The sequence below is a fragment of the Pongo pygmaeus genome, chromosome 14, assembly GCF_028885625.2.
Source record: "Pongo pygmaeus isolate AG05252 chromosome 14, NHGRI_mPonPyg2-v2.0_pri, whole genome shotgun sequence".
NCBI lineage: Eukaryota > Metazoa > Chordata > Mammalia > Primates > Hominidae > Pongo > Pongo pygmaeus.
This window is the reverse complement of record NC_072387.2, coordinates 60942712-60966528: the sequence shown is the minus strand read 5'-3', so window position 1 is coordinate 60966528 and position 23817 is coordinate 60942712. Positions and strand designations below refer to the sequence as shown.

At 40.9% G+C, this 23817-nt stretch overlaps 1 protein-coding gene and 1 pseudogene across 1 annotated transcript in view; both read right to left on the bottom strand.

Annotated features, from left to right (window-relative positions):
- The window catches only part of VPS36 (vacuolar protein sorting 36 homolog), a 38077-nt gene extending 21473 nt beyond the window's left edge, over nucleotides 1-16604 (bottom strand). Inside the window, exons 1-5 of the mRNA XM_054446908.2 lie at nucleotides 16363-16604; nucleotides 8230-8298; nucleotides 4956-5026; nucleotides 2139-2253; nucleotides 676-765 (exon numbers count right to left, since the gene is read on the bottom strand). Of these exons, the coding sequence (XP_054302883.1) occupies nucleotides 676-765; nucleotides 2139-2253; nucleotides 4956-5026; nucleotides 8230-8298; nucleotides 16363-16458 (441 nt within the window). The 5' untranslated portion in view covers nucleotides 16459-16604. The remainder of the gene's footprint in view (nucleotides 1-675; nucleotides 766-2138; nucleotides 2254-4955; nucleotides 5027-8229; nucleotides 8299-16362) is intronic.
- Nucleotides 16605-21102: 4498 nt separating this feature from the next.
- On the bottom strand, nucleotides 21103-21235 carry LOC129012045 (small nucleolar RNA U3; annotated as a pseudogene).
- Nucleotides 21236-23817: the final 2582 nt, after the last annotated feature.

The window sequence follows — 23817 nt, the reverse complement described above, 5'->3', positions numbered from 1 at the left end:
TTCAAGCTACTTTCATACATTTGAGTACCTGTCTAGTGTTGGTGATTAATTTAGACAGGCCTGGAAAACATTACCCAGCTGTACTGTCTATTCTGTCAAATGCCACAATGATTATGAAGAACAGAATGCAGTGAGTGAACCCTACCTTCTATCACCCTAAGAATTACGCTGGTAAGCAGTCATTTATGTTTACTAAGTGTCTGCTGTATAGACAGCACTAAATTAGGTGCTGTGAAAATAATTTTTTTTTTCTTTTTTTGAGACGGAGTCTTGCTCTGTCGCCCAGGCTGGAGTGCAGTGGTGCAATCTTGGCTCACAGCAACCTCCGCCTCCTGGGTTCAAGTGACTCTCCTGCCTCAGCCTTCTGAGCAGCTGGGATTACAGGCATGCACCATCCTGCCTGGCTAATTTTTGTATTTTTAGGAGAGACGGGGTTTCACAATGTTGGCCAGGCTGGTCTCGAACTCCTGACCTCATGATCCACCCCGCCTTGGCCTCCCAAAGTGGTGGGATTACAGGCGTGAGCCACCGTACCCCGCCGAAAATAAATGCTTTATAAGAATACCATTGCAGTATTTTGTTTTGGGCAAGTTCTACAATCACAGAGTCTTTTTCTTAATGAAGATGTAAGTACAGAGTTGAAAATAGTTAATTAGCAAATAGTTTTAAAAATACCTGGGGTCCTCTATTTGTTTGTAATGACTGGGAAACTGGCATATTCTCCCATCTTCTTTGTGTCATTTCCTCTGATAAACGCCTGTAAAACTGATATGCAAATAAATACACTTTAAATGACTCAGTCAGATTGTAACATCCTTGTATAAATCATTACTTAACATTTCTTTCTTTTTTTTTTTTGAGGTGGAGTTTTGTTCTTGTTGCCCAGGCTGGAGTGCAATGGCGTGATCTAGGCTCACCACAACTTCCGCCTCCCCGATTCAAGCGATTCTCCTGCCTCAGCCTCCCAAGTAGCTGGGATTACAGGCATGTGCCACCACACCCAGCTAATTTTGTATTTTTAGTAGAGATGGGGTTTCTCCATACTGGTCAGGCTGGTCTTGAACTCTCAACCTCAGGTGATCTGCCCGCCTCGGCCTCCCAAAGTGCTGGGATTATAGGCGTGAGCCACCGCGCCCGGCCACTTAACATTTCTTCAGTATAAAAGTCTGTTCAGTCATTTGCAGCAAGCCCAGAATTCTCAGAGACATCAAAGAAAATCAAAGGAAGTTCTTTTCTTGGATCAGCTTTAGAAAGCACAAAGGAAAAAAAAAAAAGAGAAGGAACTGACCTTCTATATAAAGTGGGCTACTCTCAACAAAGAGATGAGTGACAATGAAATCAATAGACTTACTTTAAACAATCCTGTGTATGTGGATTGTTTTCGATCTATAACGAAACAAACACAGTGCCAGGAAAAATATACAACCATTCTCCATGAAGGAAGCAGATAATCATTTGTCTAGTTAAAATATAAAACCAAAAAGTAGGACCAAAACATACCTATGCTCACAAATAATCAAATATATTTTTCAACTTCAGTGAGAAAAACTTTAGTCAATCACTTATATCTGCTTAGTGATCACTTGTCAGGAGCACTGGGTGAGGTGCCATAGAAAAAAATTAATAATAATTTATGATATTGATGGGGAGAATAAATACACACTTCTAATTATCTTAAGAATTCCTGTACAGCAACTTATTCAGAACATACAAACTATTATACTGCAGAATAAGTACTTAAGTGATTAAGATTAACTGGAGTTAATCAAGACAGACAGCCTGATTTAAAGCTGGGGAACCTTTAGATACTGAGATAGTTCAACATACCACTGCATTTACACTCTGTTCCTTTAACTAAACTATACCACTGAAAACTCTGCTAGCAGGCGAATGGCATGACTTAGTGTATTTTCCAGCCTCTGTTCCTTCCTTGGGACCACACCCTCTGCTTCCCATTCCCACTGAAACCTAAACTTCATATTCTCCACTCACTGCTAATGCTTAAGATATAAGAAAAATTTTATTGTAAAAATATGGTGAAATCTGGCATGTTGTATAATACTACCTTCCATCATATTAACAAGCCACAACACACACACACACCTTTCTAGTACGATTTTATACATGTAGAAACTTACCTCAATCTGGCCATGTTCTTTGAAGGAGAGTTTGATGTAGGAGTTCTTACTACTCTGGAATGGGCCAGGTTCTTTGTTAGGAGGAGCTGGGTGAAGATGAACCACTATTTTGGCACTGAAGAAAGAACAAACGTAATATATTGAATTGCCTTTCAAAAAAATATAACTAATTCTACTTTTATAACTTTTTATGTATTTCAAATCACTTTTAAAATTCATGTAGAAACAAACACCCCAAAAAGCATCCTTTTAAAGTGTGTATTAATTCAATATTAATGAAGCTTTCAAAAATCTCTCTACTTAAAACTTATAAGCTATGAACCAAAAAGCTTCAAGTTACTAGCTCTGTAGATTAAATTAGAGTGTGACTTTAGAAAATAAGGTCAAAATAAATTTGCAAAATTTTGAGTTTATGATTATGGTTTTCCAACTACAAACATCCCCAGAGGTTATAAGGGGGCCTATAATTTCTGCCAAAGCATACACCCTTATTCATTTGAAAACAAAATGTGAAAACTTATCTGTAAAAATGGCCAGCTGATATTTTATTAAAATTCCATCCAAAACTAACATTCTACAGTGTCATTTGTTGGAAAATGCCACTCAATAACAGCATGATCTAGAAAGACATCCAATAACAAAAACAATTCCCAAAATGCTGTGGCTCTAAGAACACAAACTACCATTATCTTTATGACTATCATAATCTTCTATGCTATTAAAAATACCACTATATTTGGTCAGCTTAATAAGTCTGTTTTCCTCCTTTTTTTTTTTAACCTAGTCAATAAGCAATCTTCTATAAAGATTTGGGAAACTAAAAAACTCAAAGTATCCCGGGTACCTAGTTTAGTGCTTTTTCTTTATTGATCACGCTATAGATACACACCTACCACTCAATTTTACTTTTCTTTTTTTGGAACCATATGGTTACCTAAATATCACTGTAAAATTGAAACACCAGGCATTGGGCTTCCTCGATGTGAATGGGTGGGGCCAGCCTTGTAAGGACTCCTCCTATTCCCTTGTGGTAAACTTCTTTAAGTGAAGTGAGAAAATAAACTATGTGAGCAGAATCATAGAACTGTCTGAAACAAACCATCAAGCAGAGCAACAAAACTATGACAATTATGATAAGATAACTAAGCAAAAGCATTTCATAGTCTCTGAAACTAAAAAAAAACCCTCAGCCCTACTATCAGATTGTGTGAAAGGACACCCAATGAAAAACTAATGAGTATAATCGAAAAAAGTTTAAAAGCTCCACAGTAAGCATAAAAAGTCTATGCCAAGTTTTGTATACATTCTTTTATCAAGTCATCCAATTACTATACTTCATTAAATTTTAAATTTATGAAATAAAGCTGGACGCGGTGGCTCATGCCTGTAATCCCAGCACTTTGGGAGGCTGAGGCGGGTGGATCACGAGGTCAGGAGATCAAGACCATCCTGGCTAACACGGTGAAACCTCGTCTCTACTAAAAATACAAAAAATTAGCTGGGCATGGTGGCGGGCGCCTGTAGTCCCAGCTACTTGGGAGGCTGAGGCAGGAGAATGGCGTGAACCCGGGAGGCAGAGCTTGCAGTAAGCTGAGATAGTGCCACTGCACTCCAGCCTGGGTGAAAGAGCAAGACTCCGTCTCAAAAAAAAAAAAAATTATGAAATAAAAAAAGCATCTTCAGAGATGTTAAAAGGTGAAACGTACACATCTTGAAATTAATGCAAATATAACTGTTTGAAGGGAGGGGCTGGGAACTAAAGAGAATACTTGAAAAGTTAACTTGGCATATTACTGAAGTCCTCCTCACTGGACATGTTTAAAAAATAAGACACTAACGTGAAGGTAAATATTTAAAATTTTTTTTTTAGTTTAGATTTCCCTGGAACATAGGAAAGGAAAATTCAAATAACCTGGAACAACCTTAAAGTTTACTTTTTAGAACTTAATACAATGGAGAAAATTGATAAGGGGAAAATATAAATCATAAGAACAATCTACCCTAAAAATCTATGGCTTAAAAAAAATCTATGGCTTATTAATCTTTTTAAAACGGTTAGTTTCTTTTACATCAAATAAATAATATTTTACAGTAAATCATAACATTATGATCAAGGCATGCATTGCATGTCCAGTGAAGCTCAATATTGTTTAACTTCTACTGAAGTGCCTAATTATGCTAAACCTAAACCTAAAGATAAGCCTACATAGGAAAAAAATATCCCATGCCGATAATATTTGTTCATGTCTCCTCAATTACATTCACTTAAAATATAAAGCCAAGTTTTCGGTACATTTGAATAAACAGGAACATTTGAACTTACGCCTTTATACCAGAATGGCCTCATCTCCTGGTGTGCCTGGGATAGTCCCATTGTATCCCTGTTACCCTGGTCTAATTGTTCATTCTACCCCTTATTATTCTGATAAATGTCCTGCTTTGTACAATAACTATTATTATATGCTGTTTAATTCTGCTATCTGAACAACTCAAACTTGAGAAACAAACTTAATGATCAGGCTAGAAACAGGAGCAAAGTCAGTTATTTTTCTCAAATAGGTTATTTCCGATTTTAAGTATGAAATGACAGGTACACAGGGATGTGAAAGCAAAGTGTCTATGGAAAGACAATGATAGCTGGGCCACATTTCTTTATTATGACCCACGTATAATAAACAAGGATATTACAGCAAACCTTAGCTTTGTTCATGCTTTAAGAATGGATTCATACATCATTGAGTCTAAGATAGGACCTCTTGACCAATAGCATAACAGGAAATGTTTTCTGTGAATAAAGACTGTGCTATACAGACTTACCTCTTCCCAATTCCAGCCGCCTGTTCTTCAATGAACACAATTTGGGAAAGGAGAATGGCCATGCAACACTCCTAGGAGGAAATCAATAGCTTAAATGAAAGACTCTAAACAACATCCATAACACTTGTCAGAAATCCTTGTTTTATAGCATTACAGTGCCATATACCTTAATAATAAAAATAATGAAAAACAATAATGATTTTACTCCTTAAATGAACTTAAGGAAAAATTAAATGAAAACAATAATGTGGTGGCATTTGGCTGCATGGAAGAACATAAGAAGTTTAAAAGAAGCTGTAACTAGCTTTTGTTTTTACAATGGTTGTATTTTCTTTATTATTATTATTTTTTAATTTTTTTTTTGAGGCGGAGTCTCTGTCGCCCAGGCTGGAGTGCAGTGGCGTGATCTCGGCTCACTGCAAGCTCTGCCTCCCGGGTTAATGCCATTCTCCTGCCTCAGCCTCCCGAGTAGCTGGGACTATGGGCGCCCGCCACCATGCCCGGCTAATTTTTTTGTATTTTTAGTAGAGACGGGGTTTCACCATGTTAGCCAGGATGGTCTTGATCTCCTGACCTCGTGGTCCACCTGGCTCAGCCTCCCAAAGTGCTGGGATTACAGGCGTGAGCCACCGCACCCAGCCACATGGGTGCATTTTCTAAGAGTAATATTTCTATGAAAACGTTTTACTTGTAATATTTTCTTACACTGAAAGCAAAAAACAAAACAGATACATCAAAATAATTTTAAGGAGGGCATTTATGTAGATGACTTTCTCTTCTTTATAATTTTCCATACTTCACTCATATGTCCACATACAATTATTAATAGTTTTAAACAGAAAATATTGATGTAGTATCCCTTTATTCATATGTTTAATTTTTTTTTTTTTTTGAGATGGAGTCTCGCTCTGTTGCCCAAGCTGGAGTGCAGTGGTACAATCTCGGCTCACTGCGACCTCCACCTCCCAGGTTCAAGTGATCCTCCCACCTCAGCTTCCCAAGTAGCTGGGATTATAGGTGTGAGCCACCATACCTGGCTCATTTTTGTATTTTTAGGAGAGAAGGACTTTCACCATGTTGGCCAGGCTAGTCTCCAACTCCTGACCTCAAGTGATCCCCCTGCCTCAGCCTCCCAAAGTACTGGGATTTACAGGCATGAGCCACTGTGTCTAGCCAGTATGTTTAATTTTTTTTTTTTTTTTTGAGACTGAGTTTCACTCTTTTTGCCCAGGCTGGAGTGCAATGGCCCCATCTTGGCTCATCACAACCTTTGCCTCCCAGGTTCAAGCGATTTTCCTGCCTCAGCCTCCTGAGTAGCTGGGATTACAGGCATGTGCCACCACGCCCAGCTAATTTTGTATTTTTAGTAAAGACAGGGTTTCTCCATGTTGGTCAGGCTGGTCTCAAACTCTCAACATCAGGTGATCTGCCCGCCTCAGCCTCCCAAAGTGCTGGGATTACAGGCATGAGCCACTGCGCCTAGCCCAATTTTTAACATATATAAACAGATATGTTTAATTTTTATATGTGACTAGCAATGTAGTAAGTCTAAAATTTGTCCAAATTGACCTCTTTATATGATAATCAAAAAATTATACTAAGATTAACTTATCAACATATGGTTTAAGGACATCCACTCTATCCTCCCCAAAAAGATTTATTTTCTGAATATATATTACTTTTAAAAGGATCAGACAATATTAACAGTCTAAGGCAGCAGTCCCCAACCTTTTGTGTATCAGGGACTGGTTTCATGGAAGACAGTATTTCCTGGGGAGCAGGGGTTGTGGTTTCAGGATGAAACTGTTCTACTTCAGATTATCAGGCATTAGACTCTCATAAGGAGTACACGACCTAGATCCCTTGCATGCACAGTTCATAATAGGGGTAGTGCTCCTATGAGAATCTAATGCGTCTGCTGATCTGATGGGAGGTGGAGCTCCGGTGGTAATGCTCGCTCATGGGTCACTTACCCCCTGCTATGTGACCCAGCTCCTAACAGGCCACAGACCAGTACTGGTCTGTGGCCCCGGGGGTTGGGGACCCCTGCTCTAAGGCATGCATTATCAACAGGGGCAATATCAGACCTAGGAGACAAAAATTAGTTCCCAGGTACAAAAAAGTCAGATATTGTAATGGTTAGCAGCCCTTCAAGTGCTACAGTACAGTATATAGTTTATTTGTGGTACTAAAATTTCACAGGGGTCTGGGGGAACAATCAGGAAAATAAAAACACAGATGAGATAGCTATCTTACTGGCAATGCTGAGATTAATGTATATATACTTTCAGGTTGAAGCTCTTGGGAATAAAGGTATCAGCTCTATATACATATAATTCTCCTCCTTCCCAAAAACAAAAGACAAAAAACAGGTTGGGCAAAGTGGCTCACGACTGTGATCCCAGCACTTTGGGAAGCCGAGGTGGGCAGATCACAAGGTCAGGAGTTAGAGACCAGCCTGAACAACACGGCTAAACCGTCTCTACTAAAAAAATGCAAAAATTAGCCGGGCGTGGTGGCACGCACCTGTAATCCCAGCTACTCAGGAGGCTGAGGCAGGAGGATCACTTGAACCTGGGAGGCAGAGGTTGCAGTGAGCCGAGATCGCACCACTGCACTCCAGCCTGGGCGAAAGAGCGAGACTCCGTCTCAAAAAAAAAAGGAGGGGGTGGCGTGGAGGACTCCTCTTGCTGACTTAGAGACAGATCTCATTATCTACATAAAAGCATACACTTGTTGGCAGGCCTAGCCTCCTGATTCTCAACAACCTAGGACAACCCGTGGTTTTAAGGACATATGAGCTCTTTGTAAAGACTTCCTCACAACTGATGGGGGAATTATTCCCCTGTTACACATGGAACATTTAGATACAGAATAGAATTTGACTGGTATTTAAAAAACATGATTCTCCATCCAGTAACTACACGGACTTTTCTGGAGCTGAATAAGGGACGACACGCTAACTCCTGTTTTTGCACTCCATTCAGAGAAATTACATGGGACACACTCTTTTGTCATTCAGAAAAGTAAAATTTATTATTGCATTCATTATATAAGTTTTATTAGAAATGAAAAAAGAACAAAAAGCTTCAGTGATTTAAAACCTACAATGGTGGCTCACTCCTGTAGTCCCAGCTACTCGGGAGGTTGAGGCCAGGAGAATCACTTGAGCCCAGAGGTTACAGATCAGCCCGGGCAATACAGCGAGACCCTGTCTCTAAAAAATAAATAAACAAAATAAAACCTACAACAGATGCAAAAAACTGTATCTTACATGATTTTTCTGATCTCTCCAAATCAGTCGGTGTGTACTAAGAAGGAGAGTCCCAGCATCAAATTTTATCTAGAAAGAAAGAGCATCACAAAATATTAATAACATATCACTCACTGTGGTTCAGATTTTCTTCTTCATGAATTATACCACGCTAAATTAATCATATAAATAAACATTTTACTTTTAGAATAGGCTTATCACAAATTAAAGAGAACCAATGCTACATACTTCATAAGCTATTTGTACAGTCTTGACAGAATTAGAAAAAAATGCAAACAACAACCAGGTATGATACACATTCATACTCTGCAATGCATGCAAAGGTTAAAAAGAAATGATGAGGTAGAACTGCATGGATTACCATAGAACTCTAAGACATTGGATGAGTGGGAAAGAAAGTGATTTACAGCAATTTACAATATTACATATGCAGTATATGTGTGTGTTTGCAGACACACAAGTAGTGAAAAGGGTTTAAAAGGAACACACAATTATCTGTTAACAATCATTATCTCAGAAAAAGTGTGAGGAAAGGGGTAGAAGGGAAGCAAAGAGCTCTTTTTTACCTCTACACTTTACTGATTGAATTTCTTTGCAATTGAATTCATGTATAACACTCATAACATTTTTTAATGAAAACAAAATCCAGGAATAGATACAAATACATACAAAAATAAATATGGATGGAGATTCAATCAATGGCAGTGGGACAACTGGGTTGCCAGGTAGGAAAAAGAAAAACCCACACATCTGGATTTATACCTAATACAATGCACCAAAATGAATTCTAGATGGATCAAACAACTGAGTAAAACACGAAAAAAATTATAAAAGCACTAGAAAAAAATCATGAGATAATTTTTTAAATAATCTGAGGGGAGAAGACCTTTCTAAGAAGGCATAAAACCCATTAGCATTAAACAAAAACCCCCAAATTCATATGTTGAAGCCCTAACCCTCAACGCGATGGTATTTGGCAATGGAGCCTTTGGGAAGTGATTAGGTTTAGAAGATTATGAGGTGGGGCCCTCATGATGGGACTAGTATCCCTTTAAGAAGAGGAAGAGACAGGAGGGCTTCCTCTCCATGAACAGGTGCTGAGAAAAGACCATGCAAGTACACAGGGAAATGGTGGCCATCTGCAAGCCAGGAAGAGTGTCCTTACCAAGAACCAAATGTGCCAGCACCTTGATCTTTCTCCAGAACTACGAGAAATAAACGCCTGTTGTTTAAGCCACCCAGGCTACGCTATTCTGTTTTAGCAGCCGAGCTGACTAGGACATACTCTTTGGGTATGTATCACCTATTCAAAATATAAATTTTTAAATGTTCTTCAAAACTACAATACAATCACAAAGAAATGCCAGCTAGGTCTTCAGGACCAAAACTTTAACCCTCACTACTTCTTATTATGCCCTGAAAGTTACATAAATAAGCAAATTTTAGAGTTGGAACCCAAGAGATTAATAAATTAAACCCCTGTGTTTCTGTTAAAAGCAAGATATATATTGGAAGCTTCTATTAACTCGAGTTACTAGAAAGTGGAATTTGCCACAAGGTAGGACTTCCTTGTGTCCTTTCCAGGAATATCCAGTTATTTTAAAAGTTATATCTGATCCTATCTGATCCTAAGTCTGAGCTAAAAAAAAAAAAAAAAAAACAGTTACAAGGATAGTCCCATTTATAAGGCAGCCTTACAACATAAATTCTAAGGAAAGCATTTTAGTGAGTGTCCAGTTTATTAAAATAAGACTGAAATTGTTTTGAGTTTAAAATAATATGTTAAAAATATGGCTGGGCGCCGTGGCTCAAGCCTATAATCCCAGCACGCCTATAATCCCAGGCCAAGGCGGGTGGATCACGAGGTCAGGATATCGAGACCATCCTGGCTAACACAGTGAAACTCCGTCTCTACTTTAAAAAATACAAAAAAATTAGCTGGGTGTGGTGGCGGGCACCTGTAGTCCCAGCTACTCAGGAGGCTGAGGCAGGAGAATGGCATGAACCCGGGAGGCGGAGCTTGCAGTGAGCCGAGATCGCGCCACTGCACTCCAGCCTGGGTGACCGAGCAAGACTCCGTTTAAAAAAATATATATATATATACACACACATATATATGTATTTGAAAAGTAAATAACAAATTGGAGCATTACTATATATCATTCTTAAACAATAATTTAAGAATTATTGTTAATAATAATTATTAACAATAATTATTATTGTTAATAATTATTATTATTAACAATAATAATTGTTAATATTATTATATTAACAATATAATAATAAATATTATTATTATATTGAGACTTATGATATTAATACAGAAAAAAGCAGGTCTCAAAATACATATAGCATGACTCCACACACAGAATACGCTAAAAGGAACTGCTTATGGGTAGTAGGATTATTGATTATTTCAAGTTTCTCCTTTGGCTTATCCATATTTAACAACTTTGTTACATGTCTAATAAATTAAAAAATCGATCACAGGCATGTATAACTTCATGTAACTCTGAACTATATATAAATCATTTTTTGTTAAATCAAGCACACATAGGACCATGTGTCAAAAAGTCCTTGCATAATAAATAACACACTTCTTGACATACATTTAAAAAAATTGTTTTCTAAGAGTAAGGTCTGATTGTATTATTAATAGCATTAAGTAGTAAATAATATGGTTAGTAAACTTTAACGATAACAGACCATCTAGTCTAAATACACTTCATGAGAGATTGTCCCACCAACAAACTTCAACATGTCAGAGAATAGACCTTATGAGCCCATGTTTTTTTCAGAATCAGAAATAAAACATATGTACTTCTGGCACTTAGTTCAGTCTGGCTTCAAACATTTTGGTTAATCTCATCTATGCAAAACCAAATAACTGAGTTCACAATATTTTTTAAATCTCTTCTTTGCCAATGAATAAATTTCCCTTCTCCAAAAGCAAATATTTAATTATCTTAAGAGTACATAATGCTGGCCGGGCGCCGTGGCTCATGCCTGTAATCCCAGCACTTTGGGAGGCCAAGGAAGGCGGATCACGAGGTCAGGAGATCGAGACCATCCTGGCTAACACGGTGAAACCTCGTCTCTACTAAAAATACAAAAAATTAGCCAGGCTTGGTGGCGGACACCTGTAGTCCCAGCTACTCGGGAGGCTGAGGCAGGAGAATGGCGTGAACTCGGGAGGTGGAGCTTGCAGAGCGCTGAGATCGTGCCATTGCACTCCAGCCTGGGTGACAGAGGGAGACTCCATCTCACAAAAAAAAAAAAAAAAAAAGGCCGGGCGCAGTGGCTCACGCCTGTAATCCCAGCACTTTGGGAGGCCTAGGCGGGCGGATCACAAGGTCAGGAGATCGAGACCATCCTGACTAACACGGTGAAACCCTGTCTCTACTAAAAATACAAAAAAAAATTGCCGGGTGTGGTAGCGGGTGCCTGTAGTCCCAGCTACTTGGGAGGTGGAGGCAGGAGAATGGCGTGAACCCGGAAGGCGGAGCTTGCAGTGAGCGGAGATCGCGCCACTGCACTCCAGCCTGGGCGACAGAGCGAGACTCTGTCTCAAAAACAAAAGAAAAAAAAAAAAAAAAAAAAAAAAAAAGGCCGGGCGCCTTGGCTCACGCCTGTAATCCCAGCATTTTGGGAGGCCGAGGCAGGCGGATCAAGAGGTCAGGAGTTCAAGACCAGCCTGACCAACATGGTGAAACCCCGTCCCTACTAAAAATACAAAAAAAAAAAAAAAAAAAAAAAAAAAATTGCCAGGCGTGGTGGCGGGCGCCTGTAATCCCAGCTACTGGGGAGGCTGAGGTAGGAGAAACGCTTGAACCCGGGAAGCAGAGGTTGCAGTGAGCCAAGATCGCACCACTGCACTCCAGCCTGGGCAACAGAGCGAGATTCCGTCTCAAAAAAAAAAAAAAAAAAAGTACATAATGCTGCATTATAGAACATAATAGTTCTGATTAAGAAACTTTGTATGTTATCTTACTGAAATCCAAGCACATACATGTTAATTTAAGGCTGGAGCCAGCCTATGTTCCACTGCTACTTCAATTAACAATGTGCAAATGTAAAATGTTGCTGCTCTAAGTGAAGAAATTGTGTAACAGTTCCCTTTCGGGATTCCAGTAGATTAAGATCTAAACCTGATAGTCAAGTTTAGGCTGGTTTGCTTACACCACTCAGAACCTAGAATAATTTTAACTGCTTAAAAATTGAAATAACTTCAGCACTCACTGAAAAGTTCTTAACCTGTTTTTTTTTAATTTACATTTTTTCTGTTAACAAAAGTCATGCATGTTCAGTGTTGAAAATCTGGAAAATATTTAGAGTCTGAAAAAGAAAATGAAATAATAACTCATACCAGCCAGAGTGTGTATGTATATATACACAGATGTTTATGTATACATATATAATCTTTAAACAGAATATGATAGTTTTATAACTATTATTAATAGTATAGTTAGAAAATATAGTTAGCAGCCTATCATCGGCAATTCCTCATGCTAATTAGGGCATGCCATAATTTTTTTTTTTTTTTTGAGATGGAGTTTCTTGTTGCCCATGCTGGAGTGCGACGGTGCGATCTGGGCTCATGGCAACCTCTGCCACCCGGGTTCAAGCCATTCTCCTGCCTCAGCCTCCCGAGTAGCTGGGATTACAGGCACCCGCCACCACGCCCAGCTAATTTTTTGTATTTTTAGTAGAGATGGGGTTTTACCATGTTGGCCAGGCTGGTCTTAAACTCCTGACCTCAGATGATCCACCCGCCTCAGCCTCTCAAAGTGCTAGGATTACAGGCATGAGCCACCACGCCTGGCCCCATGCCATAATTTAATTAACCAACCCCTATGGTGGACATTCAGATTGCTTCCAATTTTTCCATATATAATAATATTATATGTAATATATAATAATGCTGAGATGAGCATTCTCATATGTAATATTTTTATGCATTTCTGATTATTTCCCAAGGGTAAATTCCTAAAAGTGAGTTAGCTGAAAAAGAATAAACAATTTTCTAAAACTTCTGATATATGCTGCCAACTTGCCACTTTACACATTACTAACCTTACATTATTTTTTAAATTGGCTGAGGCTACAGAAGTGTCTGAATTCAAACAAATGACCTGTCTACACTGCTTATGAAAGTAACACATTATCTAGTCATAATAAGCCCATGAAAACTGTGCCTGTATAAACAAGCAAGTATGCATGTATTCATTAAGAGGCACTTGCGCAGTGGGAAGAGCAGTCCATTGGATCTGGTTTGCAATTCTAGCTCCACCAGTTACTAGTTGTGTGACCTTAGACAGCTCACAGTTTTCTCAGCTATCAACTGTGGGGTCTCAGTTCCGTCTTTGGGAAGATTAGCTGTATTAAACATTACATCAAGGGTGACACCGGTGACTGCTACATTATGAAGTCTTTTTTTGTTTGTTTTTGAGACAGAATCTCGCTCTGTTGCCTAGGCTGGAGTGCAGTGGCACAATCTCGGCTCACTGTAGCTCCATGAACAAAGCACAGGCTTTGAGTCTGATCAACAGAGATTTAAATCTTCTCTCTGTGGATCTTAGGCAAGTCACTGTATCTCTTGGTGTTACTTTCTCATTCAGTAAAATACCTCATATTCTGATGAGAGGATTAAATGAGATGACATATACAGCTCTTGGCTCATAGTAGGTACTTTAATTATTCAGGTTTAAAAAAAATGTGTTTCACGCCCACAATCAGCCAGGAGATACAAGGATGAGCAAGGCATACCTTCTGTGCTCCAGAAACATCAGACTAGTCTAGAAGACAGCCATGCGCAAGCTTGCCCAGGGAATGGGTTGGGATGCAAAACTATGAAGATTAAGCAATCTAGACTGCAGTCCCTAGGCCAAAGGAGCGAGTGAGGCATCCTAAAAGGGAGACTAATTTCATCAGATTTGGGGGCTAATGTGTGTAGCCTTGTACAGTCTCTAGCACCTCTGGAAACCTTCCAACAGATGAAGGAAGCCAGGATACCGCACCTTCCCCCAGGAGTCAGCCTATGTCTCATTCAGGCTAGGGACCGCATAGCTGCAAGGCAGCTCAGCAAGTCACTAAGTCCAGCTTTGGGGCACAGTGGCAGTGGTAAGGAGACTCCTCTTAGAGCTCCACTCCAATTTCAAGCTTTTAGAAGAGTTAATTCTGGACTAGATCACAGGGTCTAAAGCAATGTTTTCCCCATGATTTGTTTCTTAAACCTCTGACATCTATATACTTGTCTGCTAATACAAGCAGCAAAAATTTTAAAGTAAAAATTAAAACCTGCTGGTTCAACAATGTATCTTTCATATAAAACTACTAATAGTTGTGATTTTACACAGTTTTAAATCTATCACAGCTATACTGCCTGCCAGCAAAGGTGTTCCTAGTCTTCAAATTGGAGTTCCATAGAACAGTATCATGCCATGCTCTGCAAAAGCATGACTTCCTAGTGCTCCCTCAGGGAGTGGCACTGGAGGAGTCTCTGAGGACAGATCTACCACTGTCAACATTCAGTTCCTCTCAAAGGGGAGGCAAAATCAAAACGCCGAGGAAGGGGAGGTGGATTAACCTTCCCATTTAAAATAGTCACAAAGATGTAAATTGGTAAGAAAGGGGAAAAAAATAGCTTGTCACTCTAATCCGGGGATGGAAGACTCATCTTGAGATCAAGGTAAAGTGCTAAAGCAGGCTGGGCACAGTGGCTCAAGAGCCTGTAATCCCAGCTGTTTGAGTGGCCCAGGCGGGCGGATCATTTGAGGTCAGGAGTTTGAGACCAGCCTGGCCAATGTGGTGAAACCCTGTCTCTACTAAATATGCAAAAATTAGCCGGGCGTGGTTGCAGGCGCCTGTAATCCCAGTTACTCAGGAGGCTGAGGCAGGAGAATCGCTTGAATCCGGGAGGCGGAGGTTGCAGTGAGCCCAGATCGCGCCACTGCACTCCAGCCTGGCGATAGAGCGAGACTCTGTCTCAAAATAAACAAATTAATTAATTAAATTAAGAAGTGCTAAGGCAGTAAGTGAAGTTAGGTCCAAGCAAATTATTTAAGGAAAAGACCTTTACTCAATAATACAGGCAACACAGCCCATAGAAAATGCCCTAAGAGAGTCAGAGGACCTGGGTCCAATGTCACCTGTGCCTCTAAATAGCTGTAAGCACTTACCAGGAAAAGCTGAGTTGAGGAACTTATATCAAAGTACAGCGGAAAGTGTCGTTAATAAAATGGCAAGGGAAGAGAGGTAGCAAATTAAAACTTCTGGAAACCAAAAATGCTCGTGGGTAAATGAGTTTTAAAATTTTTCTAATTCCAGTTTATCCATTTCAATCCAGGACAAGATATTTCATAGTTTCAACAAAGTATCTACAAAATATTTACTTACACTTCCTATTTCTCCTCTCGATTTGCAAACGCACCTTCTAAGATTTACGCTTGCATTACAAGGCACGGTCTACTGTTAATGTAACACTTTACAAAACACGCTCAGAACGCCTTTCTAAAGCAATTAGAAAACAAAACAAAAACTCAATAGCCTTTGGCAAGGGCATTCCAATGAGGCACTGATACCTCTTTAGGAAATCCTTTCGAAGCAATCCCTCACCCCTCTGCCCAGATATGCTAATTCCTCCGACTGCTTAAGGTCCAAGCTAAAGCTTCCGCTGGGGCACGGACTGTACGGCCACCGCGCCCTCCTCACAGAAAGGCGGAACCGGGCTGTCCGGTGCCGACGCCTAGGTTGGTGTCGTCAGGGGGTCTGGAACCACGCCAAGGAAGTCGACCGCCCGATCGCCGCCCGGCGCCCGCAGACGGCGAGCGCTCCTTCTCCCGGGCACTGCAGCTGTGCGCTCCCGGGAGCATTCCGGGCGGAGGGAAGCGGCCGCGATCCGCGCCTGCTGGGAACCGTGCCAAAGTTGGGACCCGCGCGGGGGAGGCAGCCGAGCGCCCCACGCCGCGTCCTACCGACCGGCGGGGAGCGCAAGAGCGCTGCGCCCCGCACAGAGGCCTGCAGGGCCGCCGAGGGCCGTGAGCTAGGCCGGGGACCGGGCCGCGCCGAGCCGGGCCGCGCGCCCACCGGGGGTCCCTTCCGCTAGCCCGTTGGGAAGGCTGGCCGACGCCCTACCTTCTCCTCGCCATCGTAGATTCGCACCCCGCGCTGCTGGATCACCAGGGTCTCGTTGATCTCCAGGAGGCCGCTGGTCCAAACGAAGCGGTCCATGGCCGCTGCCACCCAGCCCCGGCGCTCCGGGGCCGCGAGCAGCGCGCCGGGCAGCCTGCGGCGCCCCCTAGCGTCGGACGGGACGGAAGCGGGTCGGGGCGGGTGAGGGAGGGAGAGAGCGGCCTGGCAGCGAGGGGGCGCGGCTGCGAGGTGCGCCAGGGGACGTGGAGACGTGCGTGGAGCGCCCCCTGGCGGTCATCAGCCGCCGGCCTTTTAGAACCCTTGGTCAGCAGGCGGTCCACCCCATTCTAAATTCAGAGCTTACAGGGACTCGAGGGAGCCCCGACCACAGCTTGGACTTGCTTATTGTGCATTATGCCTGCATGTTTGTGGCAGTTTTCTTGTCAGTGCCCAGAATGTTACCACATTCATTAATGATTGTAAATAATCATAACCCCTCTCTTTCAAATGAATATTTATGGCACGCATTGTTTCTATGCAGCTGCAGTTAGTACTACCTGTGCTCCTCTTTTTTTTCCCTTTAAGATTATATTGTAACACAAAGGATAAATGCTTCAGGTAACGGATACCTCATTTACTCTGATGTGATTTTTTTTTCTTTTATTATTATTACTATTATTATTATTATTATTATACTTAGGTTTTATGGTACATGTGCGCAATGTGCAGGTAAGTTACATATGTATACATGTGCCATGCTGGTGCACTGCACCCACCAACTCGTCATCTAGCATTAGGTATATCTCCCAATGCTATCCCTCCCCCCTCCCCCCACCCCACAACAGTCCCCGAAGTGTGATGTTCCCCTTCCTGTGTCCATGTGTTCTCATTGTTCAATTCCCACCTATGAGTGAGAATATGCGGTGTTTGGTTTTTTGTTCTTGTGATAGTTTACTGAGAATGATGATTTCCAATTTCATCCATGTCCCTACAAAGGACATGAACTCATCATTTTTTATGGCTGCATAGTATTCCATGGTGTATATGTGCCACATTTTCTTAATCCAGTCTATCATTGTTGGACATTTGGGTTGGTTCCAAGTCTTTGCTATTGTGAATAATGCGGCAATAAACATATGTGTGCATGTGTCTTTATAGCAGCATGATTTATAGTCCTTTGGGTATATACCCAGTAATGGGATGGCTGGGTCGAATGGAATTTCTAGTTCTAGATCCCTGAGGAATCGCCACACTGACTTCCACAAGGGTTGAACTAGTTTACAGTCCCACCAACAGTGCAAAAGTGTTCCTATTTCTCCACATCCTCTCCAGCACCTGTTGTTTCCTGACTTTTTAATGATTGCCATTCTAACTGGTGTGAGATGGTATCTCATTGTGGTTTTGATTTGCATTTCTCTGATGGCCAGTGATGGTGAGCATTTTTTCATGTGTTTTTTGGCTGCATAAATGTCTTCTTTTGAGAAGTGTCTGTTCATGTCCTTTGCCCACTTTTTGATGGGGTTGTTTGTTTTTTTCTTGTAAATTTGTTGGAGTTCATTGTAGATTCTGGATATTAGCCCTTTGTCAGATGAGTAGGTTGCGAAAATTTTCTCCCATTTTGTAGGTTGCCTGTTCACTCTGATGGTAGTTTCCTTTGCTGTGCAGAAGCTCTTTGGTTTAATTAGATCCCATTTGTCAATTTTGGCTTTTGTTGCCATTGCTTTTGGTGTTTTAGACATGAAGTCCTTGCCCATGCCTATGTCCTGAATGGTAATGCCTAGGTTTTCTTCTAGGGTTTTTATGGTTTTAGGTCTAACATTTAAGTCTTTAATCCATCTTGAATTGATTTTTGTATAAGGTGTAAGGAAGGGATCCAGTTTCAGCTTTCTACATATGGCTAGCCAGTTTTCCCAGCACCATTTATTAAATAGGGAATCCTTTCCCCATTTCTTGTTTTTGTCAGGTTTGTCAAAGATCAGATACTTGTAGATATGTGGCATTATTTCTGACGGCTCTGTTCTGTTCCATTGATCTATATCTCTGTTTTGGTACCAGTACCACGCTGTTTTGGTTACTGTAGCCTTGTAGTATAGTTTGAAGTCAGGTAGTGTGATGCCTCCAGCTTTGTTCTTTTGGCTTAGGATTGACTTGGCGATGCGGGCTCTTTTTTGGTTCCATATGAACTTTAAAGTAGTTTTTTCCAATTCTGTGAAGAAAGTCATTGGTAGCTTGATGGGGATGGCATTGAATCTGTAAATTACTTTGGGAAGGATGGCCATTTTCATGATATTGATTCTTCCTACCCATGAGCATGGAATGTTCTTCCATTTGTTTGTATCCTCTTTTATTTCCTTGAACAGTGGTTTGTAGTTCTCCTTGAAGAGGTCTTTCACATCCCTTGTAAGTTGGATTCCTAGGTATTTTATTCTCTTTGAAGCAATTGTGAATGGGAGTTCACTCATGATTTGGCTCTCTGTTTGTCTGTTATTGATGTATAAGAATGCTTGTGATTTTTGCACATTGATTTTGTATCCTGAGACTTTGCTGAAGTTGCTTATCAGCTTAAGGAGATTTTGGGCTGAGACAATGGGGTTTTCTAGATATACTATCATGTCATCTGCAAACAGGGACAATTTGACTTCCTCTTTTCCTAATTGAATACCCTTGATTTCCTTCTCTTGCCTAATTGCCCTGGCCAGAACTTCCAACACTATGTTGAATAGAAGTGGTGAGAGAGGGCATCCCTGTCTTGTGCCAGTTTTCAAAGGGAATGCTTCCAGTTTTTGCCCATTCAGTATGATATTGGCTGTGGGTTTGTCATAAATAGCTCTTATTATTTTGAGATACGTCCCATCAATTCCTAATTTATTGAGAGTTTTTAGCATGAAGGGTTGTTGAATTTTGTCAAAGGCCTTTTCTGCATCTATTGAGATAATCATGTGGTTTTTGTCTTTGGTTCTGTTTATATGCTGGATTACATTTATTGATTTGCGTATATTGAACCAGCCTTGCATCCCAGGGATGAAGCCCACTTGATCATGGTGGATAAGCTTTTTGATGTGCTGCTGGATTCTGTTTGCCAGTATTTTATTGAGGATTTTTGCATCAATGTTCATCAAGGATATTGGTCTAAAATTCTCTTTTTTTGTTGTGTCTCTGCCAGGCTTTGGTATCAGGATGATGCTGGCCTCATAAAATGAGTTAGGGAGGATTCCCTCTTTTTCTATTGATTGGAATAGTTTCAGAAGGAATGGTACCAGCTCCTCCTTGTACCTCTGGTAGAATTCGGCTGTGAACCCATCTGGTCCTGGACTTTTTTTGGTTGGTAAGCTATTGATTATTGCCACAATTTCAGCTCCTGTTATTGGTCTATTCAGAGATTCAACTTCTTCCTGGTTTAGTCTTGGGAGGGTGTATGTGTTGAGGAATTTATCCATTTCTTCTAGATTTTCTAGTTTATTTGCATAGAGGTGTTTGTAATATTCTCTGATGGTAGTTTGTATTTCTGTGGGATCGGTGGTGATATCCCCTTTATCATTTTTTCTTGCATCTATTTGATTCTTCTCTCTTTTTTTCTTTATTAATCTTGCTAGCGGTCTATCAGTTTTGTTGATCCTTTCAAAAAACCAGCTCCTGGATTCATTTATTTTTTGAAGGGTTTTTTGTGTCTCTATTTCCTTCAGTTCTGCTCTGATTTTAGTTATTTCTTGCCTTCTGCTAGCTTTCGAATGTGTTTGCTCTTGCTTTTCTAGTTCTTTTAATTGTGATGTTAGGGTGTCAATTTTGGATCTTTCCTGCTTTCTCTTGTGGGCATTTAGTGCTATAAATTTCCCTCTACACACTGCTTTGAATGCATCCCAGAGATTCTGGTATGTTGTGTCTTGGTTCTCGTTGGTTTCAAAGAACATCTTTATTTCTGCCTTCATTTCGTTATGTACCCAGTAGTCATTCAGGAGCAGGTTGTTCAGTTTCCACGTAGTTGAGCGGTTTTGAGTGAGATTCTTAATCCTGAGTTCTAGCTTGATTGCACTGTGATCTGAGAGACAGTTTGTTACAATTTCTGTTCTTTTACATTTATTGAGGAGAGCTTTACTTCCAAGTATATGGTCAATTTTGGAATAGGTGTGGTGTGGTGCTGAAAAAAATGTATATTCTGTTGATTTGGGGTGGAGAGTTCTGTAGATGTCTATTAGGTCCGCTTGGTGCAGAGCTGAGTTCAATTCCTGGGTATCCTTGTTGACTTTCTGTCTCGTTGATCTGTCTAATGTTGACAGTGGGGTGTTAAAGTCTCCCATTATTAATGTGTGGGAGTCTAAGTCTCTTTGTAGGTCACTCAGGACTTGCTTTATGAATCTGGGTGCTCCTGTATTGGGTGCATATATATTTAGGATAGTTAGCTCTTCTTGTTGAATTAATCCCTTTACCATTATGTAATGGCCTTCTTTGTCTCTTTTGATCTTTGTTGGTTTAAAGTCTGTTTTATCAGAGACTAGGATTGCAACCCCTGCCTTTTTTTGTTTTCCATTTGCTTGGTAGATCTTCCTCCATCCTTTTATTTTGAGCCTATGTGTGTCTCTGCACGTGAGATGGGTTTCCTGAATACAGCACACTGATGGGTCTTGGGTCTTTATCCAATTTGCCAGTCTGTGTCTTTTAATTGGAGCATTTAGTCCATTTACATTTAAAGTTAATATTGTTATGTGTGAATTTGATCCTGTCATTATGATGTTAGCTGGATATTTTGCTCATTAGTTGATGCAGTCTCTTCCTAGTCTCGATGGTCTTACCATTTGAGCTAATCCCCCCGGTGCTCTACACGTTCAGAGAAACTTCTCTAGTAACGAACTATAGAAATGATCCCTGAAAGTATAGTCTTTCTGATGTGATTATTATACAGTGTATGCCTGTATCAAAATATCCCATATACCCCAGAAATATATACACCTATGTACCCAAACAAATTAATTTTTTTTTTAACTGGGGGAAACAGATTTTATTTAACCGGGCTTGATGCGCGCGCCTGTATTCCCAGCTGCTTCCGAAGCTGAGGCGGGAGGATTGCTTGAGCCCAGGAGTTTGACACCAGTGGGTGACATGGAAAGACCCTTTCCCCCTCCACCCCAACTCCCCCACGCCACTCCACGCCCCCACCCCCAGGCTCAGGAAAAAAAAAAAAAAAGATTATTTTTATTTAGGCAGTTTCAATATTAATACAGACCTCATGGGTGAATTTACATTTCAATATGTAGTTCCTCTATAATTTAGCTGTTTGTTGGTCTGCGCAAAGCCATCCATGGCTGCTGCTCTCACCCACCAGGCGGCCTCGTGCCCCTAGCCATTTCATTTTTGTATTTTGCTTTATAAATGGAACACCTGGCCGGGGGCGGTGGCTTACTCTTGTAATCCCAGCACTTTGGCAAGACAAGGCGGGCGGATCACAAGTCAGGAGTTCGAGACCAGCCTGGCCAACATAGCGAAACCGTGTCTCTACTAAAAATACAAAAAATTAGCCCGGCGTGGTGGCGGGTGCCTGTAATCCCAGCTACTCGGGAGGCTGAGGCAGGAGAATCGCTTGAACCTGGGAGGTGGAGGTTGCAGTGAGCCGAGATCGCACCATTGCACTCCAGTCTGAGCGACAGAACGAGACTCTGCCTCAAAAAAAAAAAATAAATAATAAATAAATAAATAAATGGAGCACCTTATATATGTCCTTCTACAACTGATACATATTTTTCTCTTTAGGATTATTTTCTTACAGTGTCTTCCTAAAATACAATGACTGCTTTAAAGGTTGTGAATACATTTTAGAGCGCCTACCACTTATTGGGGTCTTAACTAAGGCTGTGTGCCCACGTGGGCAGAGGGGCAAAGGGGCAGAGGGACAGAGGGCAGGCTTGCTCTCTGCTCCCAGGGCTCCACATTTCCTCCAGTCGTGGAGTCAGTGGTCTGTGGCTAGGCTTTAAAAGAAAGGAAAGGCTCTTTCCAATGAATATAAGCCATCTCTCCCCCGAAATGAATTGCTTTTACCATGTTCTAAAATCCTGTGTGTATTTTGGTCTATTTCTAAACAGTGTCTTCTGTATTTCATATTTTTCAATTTCCATCATGACCATATGCCCAATAACCAAAAGTTCTTTGAAAACATTTGATTTGCTGTAATATGCTATCAATATATATCACAACTTACCATCATTGCCTGATTTTTGAGCATTTGATTGTTTACCAACTTTTTAGTCTTTTTTAATTGAAAGTAACGTGACCTAAGCGTCCTAATCAGATGTGGAACTGTGCAGTTTTGCCTGGGCTTTGCAATTATCAACATGTTAGGCAGTGAGGACTTTGCAAGGTATGTTTTCTGCCCTTGAGTGATGTACAGTCTGTAGTACACAAATAGAAGCCTGGCATATGATAGCTGCTGGGATAGACAACCGTACAAGGGTTTCCTGTATCCAGGCTGGAGCAAGGAGAAATGTCATGTGGCTTATATATGGCAATAAATGAATAGACAAAAGGTTTTAATTTTTATGAAGTCTAGTGTATTTTTTTCTTTCATAGTTCATGGAATTTGCCTATTTAAGAAATCTTTTTTCCACAAACCAGAGATTGATACTGATTGTGAAATCTTTGCCTAACAAAAAGTCACTAAGATTTTCTCCTATAATTTCTTCTAGAAGCTTCATAGTTTTGGTTCTTACATTTAGGTCTATGCTTTTTTTTTTTTGAGACAGAGTCTCACTCTGCCACCCAGGCTGGAGTGCAGTGGCACAATCTCGGCTCACTGCAACCACTGTCTCCTGGGTTCAAGCGATTCTCCTGCCTCAGCCTCCCGAGTAGCTGGGATTACAGGCGCCTGCCACCACGCCTGGCTAACTTTTGTATATTTTGTAGAGACGGGGTTTCACCATGTTGGCAAAGCTGGTCTTGAACTCCTGACCTCAGGTGATCCACCCGCCTTGGCCTCCCAAAGTGCTGGGATTACAGGCATGAGCCACCACGCCCGGCCATCCCCAGGATGTTTTTGCCAGGACCTCCCACCTTCTGAATCAGACAGTTCCTTTCAGTCCCAATCCTACTAGACCTCTGTAGTGCCCAACACTGTGGTCCATTAACTCTTTCTTCAGCTTCTCTCTTCCCCAGACTTTGTGACCCCATTGTGTCCATTGTCCTCCTAACTTTCAGATTGTTCTTCCCTGTTCTCTCACAGGCACTTTACCGTCTTCACATGACCACAGGAGGAACGACTAACACTAATTAATCATCAGTACTCCAGGTGCCTGCAGTTTCATGGTCAGCTATGTTGGCAAAGAACTGTTCTGAAAGGAAATCTTTTTTTGTTTTGTTTGTTTTGTTTTTTTGTTTTTTGGATCTTTTAGAAAAGGGTCTGCTTTCTCTGCAATAATTGTGTGGCAGTAATATTAAAAAGTGTCTCAAAAATAGACATATCATTGGAGTGGGTGA